Raw genomic sequence first — 27660 nt, 5'->3', positions numbered from 1 at the left:
GGGACGCCTTCTGCACTGCAGCCGTCTGACAGCTTTAATGCTCGCTAAATGCAGGCGACGGGAGAAGTGTCTGCGTTCGGCAGCAGGTCGCCGACCCTTCCCATGTATTTCTCAGCCTGGTCTGCAGCGCGTTCTGCCGCCATTCGGTAAAGCGGAGGTTTGCTGTAAATGGGTTTTTGTCTTCTATTTATTTTGCTCTGCTGGCGTAGCGTTGCATCTTACACAGCACGGTGAAGGTGACTGAATGCGAGACGTTTAGAATCGCTGAGCGGTGGGAACACCCATTGGAACATTGTGCCAGTGCTGTGTGTGTGTATGTATGTATGTAAGTAAGTTGCCGGGGGGGGGGGGTGTATATGTAAGTCGCCAGTGCTGGGTGTGTAAATATAAGTCGCCAGTGCTGTGTGTGTGTGTGTGTGTGTGTGTGTATGTATGTATGTATGTATGTAAGTAAGTTGCCGGGGGGGGGGTATATGTAAGTCGCCAGTGCTGTGTGTGTATGTAAGTCGCCAGTGCTGGGTGTGTGTGTGTTATAAGGGCCTTATTTATTAAGGTAATCCGGTGCAGAGACTATCAAACATAGTTAGAACGCTGCATGTTGGGCAAAGTAATCGTTTGGCCTTCCTTCAGTCCTATGTTCATTATTTCTTGGTTTATACAGTGCCATCATATTCCACAGCTAAACAAGAGCTTAATGTATGAAAGATAAATGTAGAATCATATATGTATCGTTGCACATGCTTTTCCCCACATATGCGTGCGCAGAAGCTGCTCCCATAGATTTCAGTGCTTTAATATGCTTTCTTTAAACCTTTTAAATAACACTTTAATATGCGTTTTGGGGAGGATTCCACAATGCTTTGTACATAACAAACATTTTCTAATTCATCTTTTTTTTTTTTACTTTTTGGTAAATCTTTAAAAAGAATGCAAGAAATTGTCAGGATCTCGCCTAGGATTCCACTAAAATTGTCTACAGACAGATTGAATCCACTCGACAGCGTCCTCATATTCGTTTGTAGTTTGAGGGAAATTAGTATACTTCCCAGATACCCAACAAAATAATTGGGCATGACTTCCCCATAACTCCTATGACACGCTTACGCTTATATCCCACCTCTTTCTAGTAATATGCCTGAAAAATTTTATTCATCATTGCAGCAAATAATAAATTCTGAAATTCTCAATCCACAAATATTACAAAAATGTGCTTTAAATACAGTTATGGTAGTAAAATGTCCTATTTACCCGTAGTAAAAAAAGTGGTGAATTTAATAAATAAAATATCGATCTGATTTAAAAGTACTCGTAAAGTACACGTGAGATCCTCCGTTTGACGCCGCCGTTACTTTCATGTAATCCATTCTCTGTTATAACACGCCCGGTTCTTTCAAGTTAAAATTCTGCCTGTAATTTTCTGCAAATGTCCCTTTTATCTTTCTCTATACTTTCCTAGTTGTTTTGTTAATGTCAACTTTTTGATGCTTTGCACGGAAAATGCTGTTGTGAGATCTCACCCGCTTGTTTTGAAGCAATACGGTATTCTTGGCCCTGGTCCTATGTGAAATGGAACGTCTAAGATGCAAAAAGCTTCTAATCATTGAAATAAAATGTGGTCGATCGCAAACTGAAATTGATGAATTGTCTAGAAAGAAAAGGAAATGATCTAAGGCTGGCCTTCTCAGCACTGCCTGCTCATAGAGGAGACTGGCGTTCTTATGCGCTTATCTGACCCTTGCCTTACTATCTAGTTTCTGTGACTCATTGTGTGGCCATTCTGGCCCTTAATGAGCTTCGTTTGAACTGGCTTTAGTGTATTGGTAATCGAGAATTGTTAACCTGTGACTGTATTTTCTTCTGAAGAAGGTTATTGGCGGTATGCACTTGGTCCTATGCTATCCTATTGTTAAATATTGACAATATCTTTTATCAATATTATTGAAGCATATTTTATAAGAACTCTTCACGCTTCCTGAAAATGATCTATATATAACGACAACAATTTATGCAGCGCTTCTTACAATACATATATTTGGGGTGTATGACACTACGACAAACATGCATTTGGTAGAGAGGACCCGGCCCGTAAGCGTACAATCGTGAGAATTGTGTTGATTGAATACTTCGTGGATGTTGGGAGCAGTGTCTTATCTAGTGCACCTTGCCTACCGAATCCTGCTGTGGAAGCTGCTATGAAGCTGGGGTTGTGGGATTCACCGTGCCCAATTGGCTTCACGTTCTTGGGTTTTTCGTTGTAACTGCATTATCCCAACTGACGTTGACTTGGGGAAACTGTGGGTTTAATGCCTCGACCCCTTTGTGTTATTTCTGTAGATAACACAATTGTTTCCCGAGGCGTTTAGGTTTTCCTGGCAGAATTTGGTGATCATATTGGCTGCATTGTACTTTTGTTCCCACTCAACACCAATGACCATATTTTAACTGTATAAAATGTAATATTTGCTTATTTTTTCTCGAGATTAAAATTAATTGCCCCATATGGGTGCAGTCAGTTCAATAGTAAAAAATGAATTAAATTTGAGGAAAAAAATCAGGGGGTGGTGTTGCTTACTCTTAACCCCCCCCTCCACCCCAGTTATGTGAGTTGAAATTCAACCGAGTGAGTGGAAGAGCACCGTTTTAATAGGAATGGTTCTAATCACGGCTTGAATCGGTTATTTTGGAAGGATCCCCGTTTGCAATCAGCAGCCGGTATGTTTGGAAGACTTGGTGACAAATCATTCGGTCCGCTGAGTCATGAATTGTACATCCTGTGCAAAAATAGAAACGTGCATTAGTGTACCTTTTATGTCCCGCACAATTTGTCATTACGGGATCAGTGACTCTAGGTGTATAAGAACTAAAAGTTAAAATAAATACATACAAATTTGTAGCATGAGTTTTGAGCAAAGCAAGGGGGTTAAGTGGTCAGGAGGAAAGGTTGGTTACTGTGTTGTGACCCCTGTGAGGTGGTATTTGAATCCAAAGCAAGATATTAATTGACCACGTGAGTTAGGTGCCAGTGGAGAGGAGCCAAGTCATGAAGAGCACCATGGGAGACGAATAAGGGCCATAGTAGAGATAGTCAGAGAGGTAAGATGAGCTGAGAAGGAGCTGTGCCACAACTAACATAGGAATGAAGGGTTTGCAGCACAATGGGCTTCGCCGCACTGGTGAAGGATGAGTAACGCAAAGTGATCTTTTAGTTTGCAGCGTGGAGATTGTTTGTAACTCCTGTAAGGGCTTCCTCGGTGGAGATAACAGCATTAAAATCGCCATTTACAGCATTCTTGCAGTTACCGGTTGTGTGCTGTGTGGCTACCTCTCTGTGCAGTAACCCTTGTGATAAGTTGTGCATGCTGATGTACTTAACATGTTCACCGTATCCTATAGAGGTGTCGATTCCATGACCTCATGATTTTTATTTGCCCACATGGGGTAATTCACCAACCTAGGCAGGTTTTTATGGGAAAACAAATTCAGAGCTGTGTGTGTATATGTATGTGTGTGTGTGTGTGTATGTATATATATTATAATATACTTTAGAAGGTTTGATGCCACAGATTATGAGACTCGTTTCCCTCCCCTTTTATGATTTGTAGGCGTCTTGAAACCCACACTGTGTAACTACTTCATATTGCCAGTGAGACAGGAGGGAAAATGATTAGAACACGTATGAGGAATTCTAGTATGAATGTGTTTGGGGGTGGTGGGAATACAGTGAGTAGAAGTAGGAAGTACTCTGTGGTAGGGAAATGGACATGATGTCAGAACAAGCCTCTGATGTTTATTATCCACTTCTTTGTGCCAAATCCAAGCACTTGTTGAATTTAAAATCTACCCTTCATGTTTCGGATCACAACTAAACCATATCATTTGCTCGATAATAGTCACAAAGACCTGTGTTATGTCCTTTATTTTTTGAGGTTAGGCTTCCTCTGGCACTCTTCAGCATGCTGGACTTTAAACCTAGGCTTTGGGGTTGTCACAGTAGGTCCAAAGCAGGGCAGCAAGCGGTGCTGCAGAGAGGACATGTTCCCTGGGGACAGAATGGGGATGCAAGTGGACGGTAATTTATTAAATAACACAAAAACTACACAGTAATCTCATCATGGTTTTGTCTGAATGTCTTTCATGCTCAAGTTTTAATCTATTGCTTTAATTTCCTCTGTTGTCTAGATGAAAAGACTCCACTTTCTCAACAGAGGAGACAGGAATTATAGCTTCACAGATATTGATAGCATCTCTGTCATGTGTTAAAACAATATAACACAATTTATAGGCTTCTTCACATGGTTTTGTTTAATATATGGTATTTTGTGTAAAACAGAGAGCCTTTTTTCTCTCCTATCTCTCCCCAGTGGAAGTTCCTTGTGGTTATTACTTGGCCCCAAGTAATATGAATTCCCTTTTTTAAGTTTATTAGTCACTTAGTTTCTTGTAACAAAAGGGTTTTCTCTTGAAATGTGTGTGTTAAAACACACAAAAGGATCTTGTCATGTTGAACACAGGAAGACTGTTCCCATCTCTATAAAATAGTGCTGCTGATTATTGAGGGTCACTGGTTTTGCTCTTCCAGCTAACTGGGCGGCAATATGTGGTTTGTTTTTAAGGGGGTTGAGTACTTGATACAGCCATGGCCATTTCATGGTAACCATTTTCAGGTCAACAATCCCATGACGCCACAAATAGAAATTTGACGTTTTATTGTTCTATGGGTAAGAGATTTTGTTGGTAGTGATGGTCACCACTTACTGATCTTTCAAGGCACCGTAATGTACAATGTTTGTTCCCTAAAATAATAGGAAAATATTGATATACAAAATTTGTGAGGTCACGCTTTAAATATAGACACGTTTACACCCTCCCCTCTTAGTAAATATGGGTGCATTTGACCCAAGCTGAAAATTCTGCTGCTCTAAGAAACATGCTATTATATATTACAGGCTTAGTTTTCTCTTTTTTAATATATAGAAAAATCTGTATATTTATATTAAACGACGATGAAGTGTGGGAGGTCCTGGCTCTATGTATTTATTGCCTGATATGGCGTCATCCTCCAATACTGGACAATGGGTCAGCGGGGAAAGTGCAGATGCTTGAGGTGGACCAATCACATACATGTATACTACTGTGAAGGTTAAATATTGCTTGACTGATAGGAGTCATGTGACAGCAAAAGTAAGGAATGGTGAAGTAGTGGGGGGAGCGCTGTCAAGGGTTGTGTTTTATAAGAACAGGTAGAGCATTCCAAAGGATGGGAAAGCCCTTGAGAAGACTTTGTAAATGAGCAATGGTGGTAGAGATTAGAGCAGAGGACGGGTAAAGGTCATCAGCTGAGCAGATAGATTAAGTTATTGTGTATAAGACGATAATTAAGAGTGCAGGTAGTGGAACGACTATGAAGAGCTTTGTACGCTTTAGGGTTCAATTAGAAAGACCAGTAAAGAGAGTGACAGAGGGGAGACGTGTTAGTAGAGTAGCGCAATGATTGAATTGCAGTAGTCCAGAAGGGTGGTAAGTGCATGAACATGAGCTTTAGCTGCATCTTGAAAAGGTGCCAATGTGAGGTCAGAGTCAGTGCTGACATACATGGGGCAGTGTGTTAGGAATAATGAGTACACCATAATTAATGCAAACGTGCCCTTACCTGCTCACCCCAGGTGTGTCTGTCTGTCTGTCTCTCTCGCGCTCTCTCTCCTGTGTTGACCTTTATGAATGGATTTAGTTTCACCTCTATATTAACAGCCCATTGTCATCTCTATACAGTTACTTATTTTACAGTGTTTGCTACCAAAATCCAAGGGTATGATTTGCCGTTACCATTATGGATTTTCTCTAAGCTGTTTACATCCTTTGTTCTTTTTTTATCACTTGTAATGTAGTTCAGAATTTGGTTACTTCATCTATGATATCTGTACTTCATTACTAGATGATGTGAGCTGCAAGACCTATCCTCGAGACTCGGTTAACATATGAGTTAAAACAAAATCCACTGGTATTAATCGTGGCATTTTGCTGAATGCGTTCCCCGTGCGGAATAAAGTGTTCGGCTAAGACGTAAATCAGGCAGAGGAAGCCTCGCACGCAGACGTGAGTAATGATTTCTGGCAGTGATGCGTTGGGCTGAGGCTGGGCTTTCTATTTTAGCCCCAGGCTCTCGGGAGCTCTGTCTAGCATTGCTCTGCTGGATCGGAGGAGGGGATCTCGTGATAAAATACAGAATTTGAGCGTCCTGCAGTATGCACAGCACTCCCTTGTGTCACAATCCTTTGCTTGTGGCGGGCTAACATTGTTGGAGAGCTTCAAATATACGAAGAGGACTGGTTAACATTTTTGGCGCATGTATGGATAATGTCTTGTTTGAAATACTTAAGATGTTTGAAAGGATATACATACATAGAGTGGAAAACATTTTATATAGTTCCATGTAATGGCTAAGGCATTTCAGATTAGATCACTTAATCATTTATGGAGGGTTGCCCATTAATACAATTTATGAAGTAAGAGGGTAAGGAGATGGTTATAGCCATATTGGTCCTAGAGAAGAGAAATCATTGGTTAAAAAAAAACAAACAAACCTTTTTATTGGATCAGCATAGGAAAGGATTCTGAAGAGGAGACATCCAGGGTCCTGAAAGCTTATGAGATGTTCCTTTTTTTTTTTTCTTCTTCTAACTTTGCTCAATTCATCACCTTCGACTAAAGGCATCGTCTTGTATTCTGCTATAAGAGACGAGAGCGGAAACGTTACCCAGACTACTAAACTATCCATAAAAGATGATACAGCTTTTATTTTTTTTACTACACATACATTGAGTAATTATTTAGGCTGCTTACTGTAGTTTGTGTAGCTTTCTCTGATCTCAGTATTATACATTGAATGCTCTCTGCCCTCGTCTTGACATCATGTGCTTTATTGATCATTTCTAGTATTTTGCCTCCAATGCTTATTTTGCTTCAGCCAGATCATGTCATGGGCATCTGCCAACATGACTTTACATGGGAAGAGCAGGGGCCTGTGAGCGTACCTGTGAAAATAAGCAGTCGATTACCCTCAATGCTTCCTAAATGATCTTTCATTGGATAAGTCTTTCTGTATAGGATTATGTGCAGATTATAGGTTCGCTTCGACGATCTCCTTACAATGGCGGCCGATGGAGATATTGTAGCGTATCCATTGTTCTGTTGACTCCATGTTTCCTTCAGCAGAGGCAATGTGGTTAATGTAAAGCTGCTCTGCTGTAATGCTCAATACATTTTGCTAAATCCCCCGAGATCCTGTACTTCACTCTGCCCTAATTTTTGAGAGGATTGTGAGATGCAGATAAAGCTAGGATTTAGGGATTATTTCTCACAGTGCCTCCAAATTACAATATTTAATACCGGACTTGAAGCAGGTAATTTTCAGTGACGTGCCGGTACTGCCTTAAAATAGGTCAGTGCCCTTCTTAGGGTGATTTAGCGTAAAACTACATGTTTGCCGACGACACTGCCACTCGGTACGCAACACGAAATTTATACTGAATTAGTGTTTGTTAATTTGTGTTCATATATAATCGGTGATCCAGCTGTGTGGGGTCACAAGTTCTGAAGACCTCAGGAGTCCCTTTGAGTGATAAGAAGGCACCTCCTAGGTCTTGAACAGTAGCTAATTTAAAATGTTTGAATTCAGGAATACCTTATTTACGGTTAGATATTTAAAGTAAGGCTTTAAATTATTAACTAAACCACTCAGTTCAGTATAGTGGAGCTGAAAAAATGTCTGGTTCAACAAAAATAGTCTTGGGTATGACTGATGCTCTAATAGGATTTTTGGTACCGAAGCATTTATTATAATGTTTTACTTCACTTAGACTAGAAAGCCGGTCGTAGTCTGCACCTTAACTAGATAATATATTCACTCTTACTTAGGTCTCCACCTGTGAGTAAGTACTATGATATTTCTGAGTGTATTTAATGTATCTGATTTGATTGCAGCGTAAGGAGTCACCCAGAATGTCTTCAGCTTCATACGACCAGCTGTTAGAGCAAGTGGAGGCGCTTAAAATGGAGAACACAAGCCTTCGGCAAGAACTCGAGGACAACTCAAATCATCTTACAAAACTGGAGTCTGAGGCATCAAGCATGAAAGTATGTTCTGGGTGTATACTTGCTACCGTTATGTTCCTGTGGCATTGCAACAGAGGTTGTTTATTTTTTGCCCGCTGATCAATATAAAAATGGCCACCCGTTGTAGCAGATTTCATTCCTTTACAGCCCACATTCATCGTCCATTCATTGAAGAATTATCCCAAAAGTCATATTTTGCCATAGCATCTATTTATACACGTGCTCATGGAGGGAAGGGAGGAGCGTAGTCTGTGTCCGCGATAGTGGGGTGTAGGGGGGCTTTGGATCGAGGAGATGCATTAAGCTGCATTAGCATATTTATGATATGTTGGGGCATGCAGAGCTGTAGTATTTGGATGGTTTAGCTGATATTGGAGCAGATTACGTGGGAGCAAGAGGTTTCTGGCATAAATTTACCTATATTTGTCTTTAATTTTATTGAAGTTCTTAGGAGAAATAATTAAAGTAATTTACCAAATTCCTCTGCATTCTAAAGAATGAGTTTCATTGAGGACCAATGCTTAAAATGTTTATGAAGGAGCTGGTGTGTTCGGTGGGGGCTGGTGTTTTTAATTCATTTCTCTTGATATCAGTACTTGGGTAAAATACCCCATGGCTTTGTACTAGTCCTCCACAGACAGTCCTGACCGCCGGATGTCCTCCCTTTGTCGTTGCATCTGTCGTTAAGAGCTGCTCGTAGCTTGGCTGATGCTGTATGTACGGTACAGGCGTTATTGGGGTGCTTATTGTGTTTATTCACTATTGCAGGAGGTACTCAAACAGTTGCAAGGAAGCATTGAGGATGAAACCATGTCTTCCTCCAGCCAGATTGACCTGCTGGAACGGCTTAAAGGTAACCTTAAACCATATAAAATGCTTCAAAAACATTAGCAACTAAATTTAGTTCATGCAAATGCATTACTTAATCCAGTGCGTCTCAGCGTACAGTGATCCTCTCATTCCATGAGAAAACCTAAAATATGCTCAGGTCATGATTCATTTTTTATGCATTTGAGACTTTTGATTACGCAGTTACTTCGGGAAACCCGTTTTATAAGGCTTTGGTATTTGCAGTATTAGAATTATGTATATATTAGATTGCTTGATGGCAGGGTTTCTTAACTTTTTATTATGAAGCACCCCTAACATCTTTTTCCTACCCATATAATGTGTCAGAAATCACAAACCATCTCTACGATCTTGTGTGATTCACATACTGCAGGTTAAGAGAGCCTGCTAAACACTGTGCATGGATTACACAATTCTGCCTATCCTTACCTGAAAGAAAAATTTGTTGAATCAATTTAAATCTATTAACTTTTCATTATCAATCTATGGTTAAAAAAGGTCTCTGTATATTATGCAGATTTATGAAAAAAAAAAAATATATATATATATATTCTGAAAAAATCTGTCTGGGATTAATTATAGCGGTTTCAAATATTTTGATCTGTATGTAAACCTTAATATTTTTCTTATGCTCTCCCTCTGGTTTTACAGAATTAAATTTAGATGGCGGCAATTCCTCTGGTGTTAAGATAAGGTCAAAGATGCCATCGCTGCGCTCGTATGGGAGTGGGGATGGCTCGCTCTCCGGAAATTCAGGAGAATGCAGCCCAGTCCCTATGGGTTCCTTTCCAAGAAGAGGCTTCATGAATGGGAACAAGGAAGGTGCTGGTTATATGGAAGAACTAGAGAAGGAAAGGTATATTACCGCACTGCAAAATATAAAGCATACCCTCTATAATACGCTGTATAACTTTAAAACCAGCGCTGGTGTTTTATATGGTCTTGTGTAAAAACTGGTGCAGAGGTGAATGTAAATCGGGGCGAGGGGGGGTTATTTAATAAAGATCAATATTCACTGGCCATAATTGTAAAGGTATTTTAAGTTTGTCATTACATATTTATGTACTCCTCTCGTTTTAGAGCATTACTTCTCGCTGAGCTGGAAAAGGAAGAGAAGGAGAAGGACTGGTACTATGCCCAGCTGCAGAACCTGACTAAGAGAATCGATAGCCTACCTCTTACGGAAAGTGTGAGTGTCAGCTGCTTTGCTTAACCCGAGGTGTGCGCACGAGAGTTCTCGCTTCTCTGATGCCGCCTGGGTCGGGGTAACCATTGTAACTGTTACCTTGAGATATGCTCTCATTCCATGTTCGGGCTAATCATTTTCACCATCCTGGCTTACTGTTTCCACTCTTCTGCACATGTGAATGTCCTGTAATTCTTTCATCCACTCTGTATTGTCATGAAATACTGAAGGCCATTACCTCGTTGTTCCTATGTGTCGTTCCTTGTTAAAGATATCATTGCCTAGGCCTGGCCTACGAGTCATTTCCCCCTTTTTATGTTTTAGTTTTCACTTCAGACTGACATGACTAGAAGACAGTTGGAGTTTGAGGCCAGGCAAATCAGAGCCGCGATGGATGAACAACTAGGGACCTGTCAGGACATGGAGAAGCGAGCACAGGTATAGAATAGTGCTTTGAAAATAACGGGGGTTGCGTTTTATCCCCTTTGGCGCGTTCACCCCTAACAGGCTCCAGGATTGCCTTTGGCAGACTGCAGGGGAGACATTTTCCGCCATGCGTTCGAGTTTCCAGCAGTAATGTACAGAGCAACTCAAATTTAAAGTTGTTAGCCATGTAGGCGTCCGTTTACCCAGCTTGCAGAGGTACTCTTGTTTGAAGCATTATTTGCTTTGTCTTTGATTTTACCTTTACCAACTTTTTTTTTCTTTTTTCAGGCACGAGTTGCTAAGATTCAGCAAATCGAAAAAGATATTGTTCGGATACGTCAGCTGCTGCAGTCTCCAGCTGTGGAAGTAGAGGCAAGTCTAGTGCGGTCGTGATTTTTTTTTTTTCTTTCTTCACTGATGAAGATCCTACTGCCATGGTGTCCGTCACACTGAATGGAGAATTAGCCTACTGCAAAAACTGCATTTCAGAATATTTGTGGTCATTTTCAAATGACCATAACATGATTTTTCTATGTTACCATGGGTTCAAGGAGAAAGTCTTGCTAATTACGAACCTGAAGGATAAGTGTATTTTGAGCAAAATGATATGCTACGATTAGCCAAATAGAAATAAAGGCTTGGAATGTCAGGATCAAGTGTTCAAAAATAACAAATCTACGTCATCCGTCTTCCTGCACACTACCATTTATGTTTTGGTTACATCCGCTTAATGCCGTCGACATTTCAAATGATGCTAATTGTGTTTCTAAATTAAGATCTCTAATGAATGCTTTATTAAAGCCTGTAACAAATCAAGCTGCCTGTGGGAAGACACATCCTACTCCCGAGATCTCAAACGGCAGAATGCTTTGCAGCGCCAAATGGCCAGTTTTTTTCTTCTTAGTATGAAATTTGGGGCTACTTTAGTTCTATTTCATTACTTAATCCTAATTAATCCTATAATATTTTTACAAATGCTCTTGTGAATATAGTACATGCGCCTGATTTGCTCGTAGTGGAATTATGTTGAGTAAAACAATAATTACACCTTTACAATATTATTCTGGACGTAATTTATTTCATTCATGTACTGATATCAATTGTGGGTTTTTCTGGTGATGGGGGGGTGTTTATGTTTTTGACTAAAGACAATGAAAGCATGGTCACTAATGATCCCTTACAGGATTACATAAGGCATGATGGTTAATTTCCAATGCCATTATTAATTATGTTAGGTCATTCAAGGATGTCATATGATGCTGCTAGCTCGATATCCCATTGCTTGTTTGTGGAGCCCAGCTGCTGGAGGATGGCTCGTGTCTCTTCAGCACAGCCTTTGTCTTCCAGGGCTTTAATCCCCAGCCGACACACGTTCTGCTTCTCACTCCTCCTGCTCCAGCCACACGGTCTGGGCTGCTCGTTTTGGCTATGCTTGTAGAATATTATACCGCTCACTCTGGGATTTCTAGAACAAGGTGAACTGAAGGATTCGCATCCTGCAATCTCATCTTTATGCTGACGCGTACTTTGTCTTGTTTTTCAATGTGACCCCTTTCTACTCGTAACAGAGGATTCCACAAAGCAAGCATGATGCTGGATGTGCGAGTGCCGAGAAGCACCTAGATGGACAGAGCGCTTCCGAGACTACCCCGAGTATCGCTGCTGGGAGCGCACAGGTAAAAGAAGATTGATGATGCTACTTTTTGTGTGTTTTTTTTTTTTGTTCTGAATGATCTCATTAGTTTGATTTGTAAAGGAAAATTCTGAAATTTTTATAAGGATATATAAACTATTTAGAATTATAACATAATTGTTTTAAAAGAAGAGCTAGAAATGAAGTATGGAACTTTATAGTACTTTTTGAGTGCCCTAAATGGAGCATTAAGGCAGAAGTGGAGCTACAGTTTTATGCTGGCGTAATACATTTTGACATACAAATTTGAAGGGAGGTAGAAAGGTTTGGCTACGCGCTATTGATTTTATAATTATCCTTAAAGCGTAGTTTATACAATGATTTCGCTTTTTACAGAGCTCTTTCGTAAAGTGAAAGTTTACTAGTTTAGGTCGTAGAAAAGCGTTCCCTTCAATGCGAGAATTTATTTCTGTTACCCTGGTTTGTCTTGTTTCTGGGGAGCAGATATTCGTGGCTTTTGTTTTTTATATTTTTGTAGCCAGATGGCCTTGGCAGGTCCCCTGCCTTTCATGGGACATCTGGGAGTATCTTGGTTTCTGACTACTGAGCGTTGAAGAAGGTTAATCAGAGGATGACTTAATGGCCCAGACTGTAATCCTTTGTCACCCATGAGACTGGACCCATATGTTTGTGTGTTCTCGAGCACTGAATATTTAATGTTGCCCGTTTGGTGTGTATATAGTATGCTTCCTTTACTGGAGTACCGCTGTGGACTGGACGAGTACCCAGCCTTAGTATGTTATGAAGTATTTATTGTAGCATATGGAAAGAAATGCTACCTACTATCTTGTAGTAGAGCAAATATTTTGATTTGTCAGCTAATGTAACAGCGTGTGTTTGAGAAGAAAGTTATAGTAGGTCCTTTGTTCTTTCTGCTCTCATTTTATTCATCTCCTTTAAATTTATTATGCTTGTTCTTTGTTTTAAATGCAGGGTTCAGCCACTAGAGTGGACCATGAAGCGGCTACTGTTATGAGCGCCAACAGTTCCTACTCTGTTCCACGAAAGCTGACAAGTCACCTGGGCACGAAGGTATGCTAAAAACGCAATACGTCTGCGGATAAGTTGCAATGTTATTGATGACGTGCACAAGTTGGTACTGTAAAGATTATAGATCACACAATTTCTCATATTTAGCTGAAGTAGTACATGTAAAGCTTTTAACCCCTTAATGACAATTGCCGGTCCTGGCACGGCACGGAAAAGCATGTGCTTTACGACAATTGACGTGCCAGGACCGGCACGTCTTTAAACGGGTGCAGAAAGCGATCTACTATCGCTTTCTGCACCCAAAAAGCGTTGCTGAATGCCTCGACCTCGAGGCATTCAGCAACGCCGCGATCGGCACGAAGGGGCCATCTCTGGCCCCTCCACGGGGCGTCAACATCCGCCATACTTTGTATGGCGGCGGACGCCCGTTTTAAAAGCGTTTAGGAGGCGATCGACGATCGCCTCCTAAACTTAAATGGTGTCGCTGGAATGCCTCGATCAGGAGGCATCCAGCGACACCAAACACTAACCTTTTGATGGGCTGTGACCGCTCCGGAGAGCGGTCACAGCCGCAGCTACCGGCAATCTTCGCCATCAAGGAAGATGGCCGCCGTCCTGTAACAGGAACCAACAAATTTTAAAATTTAGCTAGATGGTCCAGACCATCTAGAGAACTTTGGCTCCACTTGCAGGTTGAATACAGGTACTGCATTCACCATGCAAGTCAATGGAGCCCAGCTTTCTAATCACAGTGTGATTAGTAAAAATAAATTAAAAAATAAAATAAAATTAATAATAATTAGAAAAAAATAGTAAAAAAAACAGTAAAATGTAAAAATCATTTCCCACTGATGTCACTATCAGGGGAACCTCCAAGTTGAAAAAAAATGTTAAAATTTTTTTTTAAAAAAATAAAAATATATATATATAAAAAATATATTTTTGTGAGCAAGTCCTAAAGTTAGCATATTAGCTTAAAACAATTCTCGCATGGAAAGAGTTAAAATACTGGCATATTAAATGCCCGTGGGGTGTCTACTTTTAAAAAATGTATGATTTGATGGGGTAAATTGAATGGGCCAGGTTCAACAACGTCCCAATTAACACGGGGGGAAGGATGGCCACACATCTAATTTCCAATTAGAAAAATGCACACGTACCAAATGTGGCCTTTTAGTTCCCCCAAAAAATGACACACCCATGCATGTGGGGTATCACTGCACTCAGGAGATGTTGCTGAACACATTATGGGGTGTCGTGTGACAGCGGCATATACCAGGAGCTGTAAATTCATACATAAAGTAGGTGTGTGGGGGAAAAATACACACAAAAATACTACTGCAAACTTTGAAAAAATGCTGGTGGTAAAATGTGTGCATGCAAAGAGTTAAAATACCAGCATTTAAAATACCCTGTGGTGTCTAGTTTTGAAAAATATATGGTTTTGTTGGGCACACTGAAATGGCCTGGCTCAAAGATGTACCAAATAGGGCATGGGCAGTGGATCCAAATGCCAAAGTTCAACATTGAAAAAAGCGCATGCCCCAAATGTGGCCCTTTTGCCCCAAAACAGCCAGGCAAAATCATTCATGTGGGGTATCACTCCGCTCAGGAGATGTTGCTGAACACATATTGGGGTGTTTTGTGATAGTGACATAAACGAGAACATTTTAATTCATACCTGAATTAAAATGTGTGTGGAAAACCAAATGCAAACAAATGACTACCACAAAGTTTGACAAAGACTGGTGGTAGATATGGTGCATGGAAAGAGTTAAAATACTAGCATTTGAAATACCCTGGGGTGTCTAGTTTTCAAAAATATATGGGTTTATTGGGCACACTGAAATGGCCCGGCTCAAAGATGTACCAAATAGGGCATGGGCAGTGGATCCCCAAATGCCAAAGTTCAACATTGAAAAAAGCGCATGCCCCAAATGTGGCCCTTTTGCCCCCAAACAGCCAGGCAAAATCATTCATGTGGGGTATCGCTGTGCTCAGGAGATGTTGCTGAACACATATTGGGGTGTTTTGTGATAGTGACATAAACGAGAACATTTTAATTCATACCTGAAGTAAAATGTGTATGACAAAACAAATGCAAAAAAATGACTACCATAAAGTTTGACAAAGACTGGTGGTAGATATGGTGCATGGAAAGAGTTAAAATACTAGCATTTGGAATACCCTGGGCTGTCTAGTTTTCAAAAATATATGACTTGATGGGGTAAATTGCATTGGCCGGGTTCAAAGATACCCGAAATGGCACAAGGGGGGAAGAATTACCAGAATTGGAAAAAATGGCTTTGAAATAGCAAAACGCTACCTGTACTTATTGCCCCATAATGGGTAGAAAAAAGCAAAAAAACATAAAAACATTGGGTATTTCTAAACTCAGGACAAATAGTAGAATCTATTTAGCAGGTTTTTTCATTACCTTTTATAGATGAGTAAAAGATTTTTCAACTAAAAGTTAGAAACAGTCATTTTTTTTCTAAATTTTTCACCATATTTTATAATTTTTTAATAGTAAATAATATGATACAATCAAAACAATGTCATCTAAAGAAAGCCCTTCTTGTCCTGAAAAAAACAATATCTAATGTGTGTGGGTTCAGTAAACGGGAAAGAAGAAAATTACAGCTAAACACAAGCAGCGCAGAAATGTTAAAAAGGCCATTGTCACAAAGGGTACAAAAAGTAAAATCAGCCTTTGTCTCGAAGGGGTTAAAGGAGCGTGCGGCTATAATGCACCTATTTGGCATACGGAGTCTAATTTTTCATAGGCCTTGGGATTGAAACATGCCAGGATACTCCCGTGTTAGAGACGTGATATTCTGCTGATCAGCTAGCGTCCCATAAGCTAAGAGAAGGCAGAGCCATGGGTTTGTAAACATTGTTTTTGAGAAGAGAATTGATAAGGGGTATTTCAATACTTGGTGTAAAGGACCTATCAAAAACAAGAGACCAAACAAGGCCCCTCTTAGTTGCCTTGCTTGTCTTTAAACTAGAGAAATTGACAAAATATGGACTTGTGGCCTGTCATGTTTTTGGCTTATGGTTCTCTTTTGTATTTGTTTATTATAACAGGTGGAAATGGTATATTCACTCCTGTCCATGCTCGGTACACATGACAAGGATGATATGTCTCGTACCCTGCTAGCCATGTCTAGTTCCCAAGATAGTTGCATTGCCATGCGTCAGTCGGGGTGCTTGCCTCTTCTCATCCAGCTCCTGCATGGCAATGATAAAGACTCGGTGCTTCTGGGTAACTCCAGAGGTAGTAAGGAGGCCCGTGCGAGAGCTAGTGCCGCACTTCACAACATCATTCACTCCCAGCCTGATGATAAACGAGGGAGGAGGGAGATCCGTGTCTTACACCTTCTGGAACAGATCCGCGCCTACTGCGAAACGTGTTGGGAATGGCAGGAAGCGCATGAACAAGGAATGGACAGAGACAAAAATCCAAGTATGTAGAACTAAAAGTTTTGGTGCTTGTTGAACCCTATTGCAACCCAGAATTGTAATTGACATACCATTTAACATTATGCATCCTTATCATTGTTGTAAAAAGTCTCATTTTTATGTCCTGTGTTAGTGCCTTCACCTGTGGAACATCAGATCTGCCCTGCAGTGTGTGTTCTAATGAAGCTTTCTTTCGATGAAGAACATAGGCATGCGATGAATGAACTTGGTAAGAAATGTGAATAATAAAGTGCTCTGATTTTAGTTAAAAACAGTCAGTTTTTTAGGCTATGTTAATACATGAAACGATGAAAGCTTTCTGTGCATGCGCACAGGGGGTCTTTAGACCCCATGGAAGGGTTCTGCACGCTAGCATCACTGCAATGTAAATGACTGAGAGCGAATGCATAGAGGGGATTGTCATGAATTTTATTTGTGTCCAAAACATCTTAATCTAAAGTTTTAGATTTCTTAGTTTTGAATATTCCTTTCGTAGTTCTCGCAAATTTTGCTTCTTTTTCTTATCAACAGGTGGATTGCAGGCTATTGCTGAGATTTTACAAGTAGATTGTGAGATCTATGGACTGGTTAATGACCACTATAGCATTACTATACGACGTTATGCTGGAATGGCTTTGACAAACTTGACTTTCGGTGATGTGGCAAACAAGGTAGTCGTTGTTTACTTTTTAATAGCGTTAAAAGCCATATTAAGGGCTTTACCCGTTGTTTGGCTTGGGCAGGACTGCTCCTGATTTATAAGCATGTTGGTGTAAATTGTTACGCAGTCAGATGCCATCATTGGTCCTTTTTAGGGGGTTAATAAACCTGTAGCATCTCATGTGAATGCATCCTTAGTGTACTGATTTAGGATCATGGAATAATGTGCTATGTTCCATTAAACTAACATGATCTGGGGCATTTGTTTCTTGTTATGCAGGCCACATTATGTTCCATGAAAAGCTGCATGCGAGCCCTAGTAGCTCAGCTCAAATCTGAAAGCGAAGACTTGCAACAGGTAATGTGTTTGCCAAGATGGTATGTTCAATCTCTTTAAGGTACACATTATATGTAGTCCACTGTTATTAAAGCAGTAGGTTGAAAGAATTTAAAACACTGACTTCAATCACTTTGTACAGGGCTTTTTAGATGTTTGCTATTAATCCATCTCTGAAGCGGCTTGGGTACTGTGACTTCAAGCAGAACAGTATAGCATTATTACTCTCCTGTAAAGTTACATAGGATTATTACACTATTGCACTCTACCTTCTGAACCGTTTTGTTGTCTGACTGGTGCCAAACGAGATAAGTAAATCTTTTAATGTTAATATTCTCTGTACCCCAGTTATGAGAGTGTTATTGAATCTACCAGTCCTTCACAGGTCTTGATTTCTTTTTTTTATATTTATTGACTTGGCTAGAATTAGGTTTTTATTTTCAAAAAATGCTATTCTGTGTCCCTGTTAATTTTTCCCCCCTCAATGGCGCCATCTACTGTGCAACGCCAGTACTCCTGGGATACTTTTGAGGATCTTAACCATTCTCCATGGGACATTTCTCCTGGTTCTTGGCCCACTAGTAGAGCCTATTTTACATCGCAGCATGCTACAGTCCACACGATAAGGGGTCTGTACTGGAGACCTCGTCGGCTGTAGAGAAATTGCAGTTTTCACTGCTATAAGCCACTCTGAATTCTCTTCCCTGCAGAAATCTGCTATTATCTAGGCTGACACAGAGGGCCACAGCAGTTTCTGTAACAGCCTGATTTTCTCCCTGGTGAAACAGTTTTCAGCAGCCTCTTTTTTCAGCGATTTGATGTGTTTTTCCTTCTCTCTCCTTCCTGGTGTAGACTGTATTGTGTTTTGCTTTTCCTGATTGCCTCAAATTTTTTATAGGTTTTTCCCATCCTTCTGGTCTCTGATCCTACCAGTGTTTTAGGGGAGAGTATTACACAAGACCACCTTCTGTGTGATTTCACCCCCCCTGATGATTTAGCATCTTTTTTTAGATGATTTAGCAAAATAGTCTATGATTGTGTCTTTACATTAATTCGCCAATTGGATTTTTTATGCTTGTGGCCACTTAGCTTTCCCTGACATTCTGGCTTGCGCTAATGGTGATCATATAGGTCTACTGATTCCTCTGTGAAGTTTATCCATTAAATAATGTAACATGTAACAACGTTGCACTTTTTTTTTATTATTGCTCCGTAGGTAATTGCAAGTGTCCTTAGAAATTTATCCTGGCGAGCAGATGTGAATAGCAAAAAAACATTGCGTGAAGTTGGTAGTGTGAAGGCCCTAATGGAGTGTGCCCTGGAAGTCAAAAAGGCAAGTGTCCATTCATACACTGCCCCCGTATTTACATTTCATAGTTCACAGTACTTATGTCATTTTTACCTTCTACTCCTTCTTTTGGTGTAGCTAATTGTGGCAACCTGGATGGAGGCAATGTAAAACCACACCTAATGTTTAAACAGGAGTTTGAATGCATGGGCATTTTTTTGTAGATCAGAATATGGATTTATGTTGTCTTGAACATTGGGATTCAAGGCAAACTCTATCCAAGGGAGAGATCGTGCAGTTTTAACCCCTTCAATGGCGTCTGGCATTTTATGGGTTAATGTTTGTGCCTTCAGTCCCTAAAAGCTTGTGGGAACCAAATCACAGTCCATGCTGCATTCACATGGAGCACCAGCATTGGAAGAGTAAAGCAGGAATCACTTTGAAGCCAATGGTGCTTCCTGGCCGATTGCTGCTGTTAGACTCTGCAGTTTAGACTGCTGCAGATGATCAATAAAAGCGATCTCAACATTGACAGTCACTTGATGTCCCCCTCCCGTAAGTGGCAGCTTTCACAGAGCGAGGTCATCCACAGTAAAGAAAATACACACATTATGAATAGAAAAAACCCAAACCTTTTTATTTTTTAATACATAATAATTGCAACCTCATCAATTGTTAGTGGCATTTTAGGTCAATGTTTATTAAACGATCTTACCGATCAATGTCAGTGGCCTAAACAATCACAAGTGATTTTTCTTAATTTTACATTATCACAGAACAAACTTGGACACCCCTGGTGTAAAGGTTTTCCAAGTGAAATAACCGCCACTTAGGATGCAGGCATTTAATTTTGTCGGTTTTTGTGGTTCAAAACCCTACAGAAGTAGCATGCGGCCCACATGTTATGGTGAGAGCTAGAGCCATTGAGTTCACAGATCTTTGACAAATAACACACTGTTTTTATAGTCCGTTCTCATACATTTTGCTTCCCCTGTTTCTGCTCCTGCTGTATTTCATACATAACTCGCTACGTGACAAGTGCGTTTAATAGAAACGTCAAAACAATTGCTTGAAATCTTACATTCTGATTTATCGTATTGATAATTCCTTGTATTTTCTTCTCATCCTTCTAGGAGTCCACATTGAAGAGCGTGTTAAGTGCCTTGTGGAATTTATCTGCGCACTGCACAGAGAACAAAGCAGATATATGTTCTGTGGACGGGGCCTTGGCTTTCCTGGTCGCCACTTTAACCTATCGAAGTCAGACCAATACATTGGCAATCATAGAGAGCGGGGGTGGAATCCTGCGCAATGTGTCCAGTTTAATTGCAACTAATGAGGACCACAGGTTTGTTTATAACAATATGTGAGCAGTCATTTTTATTTTTTTTGTACAAGTTTCTTTTAAATACATAGTATATGACAATCTTTATGCTTTGTTTCATTACTTTGACTACGAAAAACTATTTTTTAGTGCAACATAAGAACTCCTAAGCACGCCTCTTACATTTCATGCTACTCTCAGCTTGTTTAAATATAATTGAAAAGACTTCTCCAAATTCATTGAAAGGATTGTTAGTAAAATGTCCTGTCATCTGAATTAGATTTATAATTTCACATTTTATAGTGCTATTTCCTTGCGAAAAATGAGTTTCATTTTAATCTAGCGATGTATTTATTTTATTCCGTTTCTCATTACAGGGAAATATTGAGAGAGAACAACTGCTTGCAGACCTTGTTACAGCACTTGAAATCACACAGCTTAACCATAGTTAGCAACGCCTGCGGGACCTTGTGGAATCTGTCGGCGCGGAACGCCAAAGACCAAGAGTCCCTGTGGGATATGGGTGCTGTCAGTATGCTCAAGAACCTCATCCATTCAAAACACAAAATGATCGCCATGGGAAGTGCTGCTGCTTTGAGGAATTTAATGGCTAACAGACCAGCCAAGTATAAAGATGCCAATATTATGTCCCCTGGCTCAAGTGTCCCATCGCTTCATGTTCGGAAGCAGAAAGCATTAGAAGCCGAGCTGGATGCACAACATTTGTCTGAGACTTTTGACAACATTGATAACTTAAGCCCCAAAACATCTCACCGCAGTAAACCAAGACATAAACAGAGTTTGTACAATGACTATGTTCTGGACTCCAGTAGGCATGATGAATCGGTTTGCCGTACAGACAATTACAGCCCCAGCAATTTAACCGTACTTTCCCCATACTTAAATGCTACCGTGTTACCAGGATCCTCGCCAAATAGATCAACTGCAGACGCCAACAGGGCTGATAAAGACAGAGAAAGGACAGCAGGGCTAAACAATTACCACTGTACGACTGACAATACTGGAAACTCCTCAAAACGTATTGGATTACAATTAACTACCACTGCCCAGATTGCTAAAGTTATGGATGAGGTTTCAAACATGCAGCTTTCCCAAGAAGACAAAAAATCTGGTTCAGTGCCGGATATGCACTGTATTTCAGATGAAAGAACTGCTCCGCAGATTAGTTCTGCAAACCACCCTCATTCATCTTATAGTTTCAGTAAAGGCGATAATTCCAGCAGAGGGTGTCCAGTATCCTATATGAAAATGGAATGCAAGATGGCTTCAAACGACAGTCTGAACAGCGTTAGTAGCACCGACGGCTATGGAAAACGCGGACAGGTAAAACCATCAGCGGAGGCCTATTCCGAAGAGGATGATGGTAAAGTGTGCCATTATGGACAGTATCCCGCAGGCCTAGCACACAAAATACACAGTGCTAATCACATGGACGACAATGATACTGAACTCGACACTCCAATAAATTATAGTCTAAAATATTCCGATGAACAGCTGAATTCAGGCAGGCAGAGCCCAACGCAGAATGAGAGATGGGCTAGACCTAAACATGTAATTGAGAGTGAGATAAAGCAAAATGAGCAGAGACAGTCTAGAAATCCTCAAACACAGTTTCCACGATTTAGTGAGAACAAGGAGGAGAAGCAAAAGAAATTCTCATCCCATTTCGCACCACCAGAAAACACATCACCATACAGATCAAGGAGGGCAAATAATCAAGGAGACCAGCCCAGAGCGAGCTCCAATCTTGGAATTAATCAGAAACCTAACAAACACCTTTGTCAGGTCGAGGACTACAATGATGATAAAACTACTAATTTTAGCGAGAGATACTCTGAGGAGGAACAACACGAAGAGGAAGACAAGAGACAAGCCGATTTCAACATTGCAGCCTACAACCAGGAGGAACACCATGTGGAGCAGCCAATAGATTACAGCCGAAAGTACCCTCCGGAGGTTGCACCAACCAAGCAGAAACCTTCATTTTCTTTTTCAAAATCTGCCTCCAAAACACGCCTTAAAAAAGACCATTCATCTTCTAGCAGCAATACCCCTACCCCTTCACCAAACACAAACAGACAGAATGAGCTTCATCCTAGCTCTGCTCAAAACAGGAGCGGGCAGACTAGACAAAAACAAACCTCAAGTAAGCCCCCTTCTATTAACCAAGAAACCATGCAGACATATTGTGTTGAAGATACCCCGATATGCTTTTCACGATGCAGCTCTTTGTCATCGTTGTCATCTGCTGAAGGTGAAATGGAAGGACGTGAAAGAGGTCAACAGGGTGCAGATTCTAACAACTCTCTTCAGATATCCGCAATAAAGGACAGCAGGGGCACTGCATCAAAAGAAAGTCTATCCAACGAAACAAGGCCAACTACGCATCCTGTACGAACCAAGACTAGTAGACAACATTCTTCTAATTTATCTCCTTCTGATTCATCCAAGCAAAAATCTGCTGAGCTTCCTTCAGGTGCTAAGTCGCCATCAAAAAGTGGGGCGCAAACCCCTAAGAGTCCTCCAGAGCATTACCTCCAGGAAACACCTCTAATGTTCAGCAGGTGCACATCTGTAAGCTCATTAGATAGTTTTGATAGTCATTCAATAGCCAGCTCTGTGCAGAGTGAGCCATGCAGTGGTATGGTTAGTGGTATTATCAGTCCGAGTGACCTTCCAGACAGTCCTGGACAAACAATGCCACCAAGCAGAAGTAAGACTCCACCACCAGCTCAACCAGTACAGCCCAAAAGAGAGATAAATAAACCTAAAGCAGCAGGTAATGATGACCGGGAAGCTGCCACAAAACAGACAGAAGTGCATGCGGCTGTTCAGAGAGTCCAGGTGCTTCAAGAAACTGATAGCTTTTTGCATTTTGCTACAGAGAGCACGCCAGACGGATTCTCGTGTGCTTCTAGTCTCAGCGCTCTAAGCTTGGATGAGCCGTACATTCAGAAAGATGTAGAACTGAAAATCATGCCTCCTGTATTTGAAAATGACCACGGAAATGAGGCAGAGTCTGAGAAGTCCAGGGACTCGGTGGACCCTCACGAGAATAAGGAGGCAAAAAACACAGAGCCAGAAAAGGATATGCTGGATGATACAGATGATGATATTGATATATTAGAAGAATGTATAATATCTGCAATGCCTACAAAATCGGCAAGGAAGAATAAGAAGCCTGCACAACCAAGTGCTCCCAAACCTGCTCCTCCGGTGGCAAGGAAGCCTAGTCAGCTGCCGGTTTATAAAATCCTTCACCCACAAAACAGACTACACCCTCAGAAACATGTAAGCTTCACACATTCAGACGACATGCCTAGAGTGTACTGTGTGGAGGGCACGCCAATAAATTTCTCTACAGCAACATCTTTAAGTGATCTTACAATTGAATCCCCCCCTAATGAGCTGGAGAATAACCAGCCAAATGCTGTTGCAGCATCAAGAGACTTGGAGAGGAGAGACACTATTCCCACAGAGGGTCGAAGCACGGATGATCCGGAGGCAGGTAAAATTCCAGATGCTTCGCAACATGGTTTGGCTAAAGATAACACGGACGAAGGTGATATTCTTGCCGAATGCATTAATTCAGCATTGCCTAAAGGGAAAAGTCACAAACCTTACAGAGTCAAAAAGATAATGGATCAGATTCATCACACAGCTACTGGTCCGTCTGCAAGCAACAAAAGCCAGCAAGAGAGTGAAAAGAAAACGCCGACCTCCCCCGTGAAACCTATGCTACAAGCAGCCGAGTATAAAACACGTTCAAAGAAAAACACAGACGCAAAGATGAGCCTCGGGAGCGAAAAGCCCTTTTGTGATCCAAGGAAGCAAAGCATTAAAAACCAACCAGGGCATGATAAAGTTCCTAACAACGAAGAACACGTAAAAGGAAGCTTCGCATTTGATTCCCCCCATCATTACACACCAATCGAAGGGACACCCTACTGTTTTTCACGAAATGATTCTCTCAGTTCTCTAGATTTCGATGAGGACGATACCGACCTTTCCAAAGAAAAAGCAGAATTACGAAAAGAAAAAGAAAACAAGAATATAGATACCAGGAACACGAATAACGAACGTTTAGTATCGAACCAGACCGATGCAACCGTACAGCCTGGCCAAAATACACTTCTGCAAAAGCAAGCTGCGTTTCCTCCTGCGTGTAAGGAGGCCCAAGACAGAGGGGGCGCTACAGATGAGAAGATGCAGAATTTTGCAATCGAAAACACGCCCGTTTGTTTCTCACGGAATTCTTCCCTGAGTTCAATAAGTGACATTGATCAAGAAAACAACAATAAAGACATTAAAAGTATAAAAGAAACCGAAGCTTCTGATGCACAGATGTTGCGTAGGCCTCAAACGTCCGGTTACGCGCCTAAGTCATTCCACGTCGAAGATACACCCGTTTGTTTTTCTCGAAACAGCTCTCTGAGTTCTTTGAGCATCGATTCTGAGGATGATCTGTTGCAGGAATGTATAAATGCTGCAATGCCAAAGACGAAAAAGCCTTCAAAAAGCAAGGGTGAAAGGGACAAGAGTCTTTCAAATAACACAGGTGGTATACTTGCCGAAGAGCCCGATCTGTCTTTAGACTTGAGAGATCTGCAAACCTCAGACTCTGAAAATGCCTTTTCTCCAGATTCTGAAAACTTTGACTGGAAAGCAATTCAAGAAGGTGCCAACTCGATTGTTAGTCGTCTGCATCAAGCAGCTGCTGGTGTTCCGTTATCCCGTCAAGGATCTTCTGACTCTGATTCGATACTTTCACTAAAATCAGGGATTTCTTTTGGATCTCCATTTCATCTTACACCAGACAATGAAGAAAAACCTGTAACCAGTAGCAAAGGTCCCAAAATATTAAAACCAGGGGAGAGAAGTGCATTGGAAAATAAGAAAAATGAGGAAGAAACAAGAGCAATTAAAGGTGGGAAAAAAGTATACAGAAGTATGATCACAGGAAAGTCTCGCTCAAGCTCAGATTTTTCAAGTCAGTGTAAGCAATCGTTACAAACAAGCATACCATCAATCTCTCGTGGTAGAACAATGATCCATATTCCTGGTGTCAGAGCCAGTTCCCCCAGCACAAGTCCAGTATCAAAAAGGGGGCCTGTTTTGAAAAACACACCTTCAAAAAGTCCCATTGAAAATCAGAATTCTGCTAGTTCACCTAGAGGGCCAAAACCTTTAAGGACCGAGCCATTCTACAATAACAGACCGACATCTACAACTGGAGGCTCCAAAGGGCCCTCTAGGTCTGTATCGAGAGAATCCACACCTTCAAGGCCATCACAACAACCATTAAGTAGACCGTTGCAATCTCCAGGTCGGAACTCTATTTCACCTGGAAGAAATGGAATGAGCACACCAAACAAACTTTCTCAGCTGCCAAGGACGTCATCCCCGAGCACAACATCTACAAAGTCATCTGGTTCAAGTAAAATGTCGTACACATCCCCAGGAAGGCAGGTAACCCAGCAGAATATGAACAAGCAAGCTGCTGTGCCCAAAACACCCAGTGGTATCCCAAGAAGCGAGTCGGCATCAAAGGGCTTAAATCAATATGGCTCCAACACAGGATCTAACAAAAAAGTAGAGCTCTCTAGAATGTCTTCAACAAAATCAAGTGGAAGCGAATCTGACAGATCAGAAAGACCTGCCTTAGTCCGCCAGTCTACTTTTATTAAGGAAGCACCTAGTCCAACCCTGAGGAGGAAATTAGAAGAGTCTGCATCATTCGAGTCCTTGTCTTCCTCCTCTAGAGCAGATTCCCCTACAAGGTCCCAGACGCAGACCCCAGTTTTAAGCCCTTCCCTCCCTGACATGTCTTTATCAACTCATTCGCTGCAAGCTGGAGGCTGGAGAAAAATGCCTCCCAGCTCGAATCCGCCCGCGGAACACGGTGATGTCAGGAAGCGTAATGACGTAACGCGGTCCCATTCAGAGTCACCGTCCCGGCTTCCTGTGACAAGGTCGGGTACCTGGAAACGTGAGCACAGTAAGCATTCGTCATCTCTCCCTCGCGTAAGTACTTGGAGGAGAACTGGTAGCTCCTCATCAATATTGTCTGCGTCTTCAGAATCCAGTGAGAAAGCAAAGAGTGAAGATGAAAAACAGCACTTTTGCTCTGTTTCAGGGCCCAAATCCAATACAGAATCTCAACCATCTTCAAAGGGAACCTGGAGAAAAATAAAGGAGAGTGAAATTTTGGAGACCGCTAGTAACGGATCCTCAAATACCATAGCTGAATCGAACAGTTCTGTGGAATCCAAAACATTACATCAAATGGCACCAGCTGTGTCCAAAACAGAAGATGTATGGGTAAGAATCGAAGACTGTCCTATTAACAACCCTAGGTCAGGAAGATCTCCTACTGGAAATTATCCCCCAGTCATTGACAATATCTTGGAAAAGGGGGAGAAGGATGAATCTGTAAAGGATTGCCAAGGAAGGCACAATTCCGGGAATGTGAAAACGCCTATCCTTGAAAATAGAAAAAAATCATTTATTAAATCAGAAGGCCAGGAAGCAAAGGGAAGCGACTCAAAGCCTGTAATAAATAAGCCTGCAGAGCTAGAGACGGCTGAAAGCTGTGTTCCAGAACGTACGCCTTTCAGCTCAAACAGCTCAAGCAAACACAGCTCGCCGAGTGGAACGGTGGCGGCGCGGGTCACCCCGTTTAATTATAACCCGAGCCCCAGAAAGAGCAATGCAGATAACGTCACGTCCCGGCCATCGCAGATACCCACGCCATCCAGTGCAGGTACTAAGAAAAAAGACTCAAAAGCTGAATCCCCAGATTCTAGTGGTTCTCAGAGCCCCAAAAGACATTCTGGCTCTTATCTAGTGACATCTGTTTAAAGACAGACAATGAATTTAAATGAACTTAAGATGTATTTTAACTGTCATGCGTGATGTTTGAACACACAAATCATATATATATATAAATATATTAAAGGCTGTAAATTTGATCCTGGTGAAGGTTTTTTGGAAAGCCATAATTCACAAAACATAGTTCACTGGTCATTTTCTGTAAGTCACTGGCACAATAGTTTGGATCATTCTGAAGAAGCAAAAATATTTGTAGAGGACTGCGTAACCTTCTGTTGCAAACAATACTGCTGTTTTTTTGGGGTTTTTTGTTAATTTTTTTTTATACAATGGACTTCCGGGGGTGGAGGGAGGGTTTGGGTAATAATCTGCTCCAACTAATTTTTTATATAATGTGATATGGGCAGTTTTGTTCTGCGTAAACAGACTGACCTAGACACATCAGGGAAACACTTTTTGTTCATGCGGAAAATGAATC

At 41.1% G+C, this 27660-nt stretch overlaps 1 protein-coding gene across 1 annotated transcript in view; it reads left to right on the top strand.

Annotated features, from left to right (window-relative positions):
- APC (APC regulator of WNT signaling pathway) overlaps positions 1-27429 on the top strand; it is a 41346-nt gene extending 13917 nt beyond the window's left edge. The window contains exons 3-17 of the mRNA XM_053474299.1: positions 7981-8133; positions 8881-8965; positions 9613-9817; positions 10042-10150; positions 10472-10585; positions 10862-10954; positions 12142-12249; positions 13200-13298; positions 16347-16725; positions 16855-16950; positions 17253-17392; positions 17662-17739; positions 18935-19051; positions 20140-20354; positions 20708-27429. Coding sequence (XP_053330274.1) covers positions 7999-8133; positions 8881-8965; positions 9613-9817; positions 10042-10150; positions 10472-10585; positions 10862-10954; positions 12142-12249; positions 13200-13298; positions 16347-16725; positions 16855-16950; positions 17253-17392; positions 17662-17739; positions 18935-19051; positions 20140-20354; positions 20708-27212 — 8478 coding nt within the window. The 5' untranslated portion in view covers positions 7981-7998 and the 3' untranslated portion in view covers positions 27213-27429. The remainder of the gene's footprint in view (positions 1-7980; positions 8134-8880; positions 8966-9612; positions 9818-10041; positions 10151-10471; positions 10586-10861; positions 10955-12141; positions 12250-13199; positions 13299-16346; positions 16726-16854; positions 16951-17252; positions 17393-17661; positions 17740-18934; positions 19052-20139; positions 20355-20707) is intronic.
- The last annotated feature ends 231 nt before the right edge of the window (positions 27430-27660 follow it).

This window comes from Spea bombifrons, chromosome 1 (genome assembly GCF_027358695.1).
Source record: "Spea bombifrons isolate aSpeBom1 chromosome 1, aSpeBom1.2.pri, whole genome shotgun sequence".
Classification (NCBI taxonomy): Eukaryota; Metazoa; Chordata; class Amphibia; order Anura; family Pelobatidae; genus Spea; species Spea bombifrons.
The sequence above is the reverse complement of the archived record's forward strand: the minus strand, read 5'-3'. Positions and strand labels throughout refer to the sequence as shown.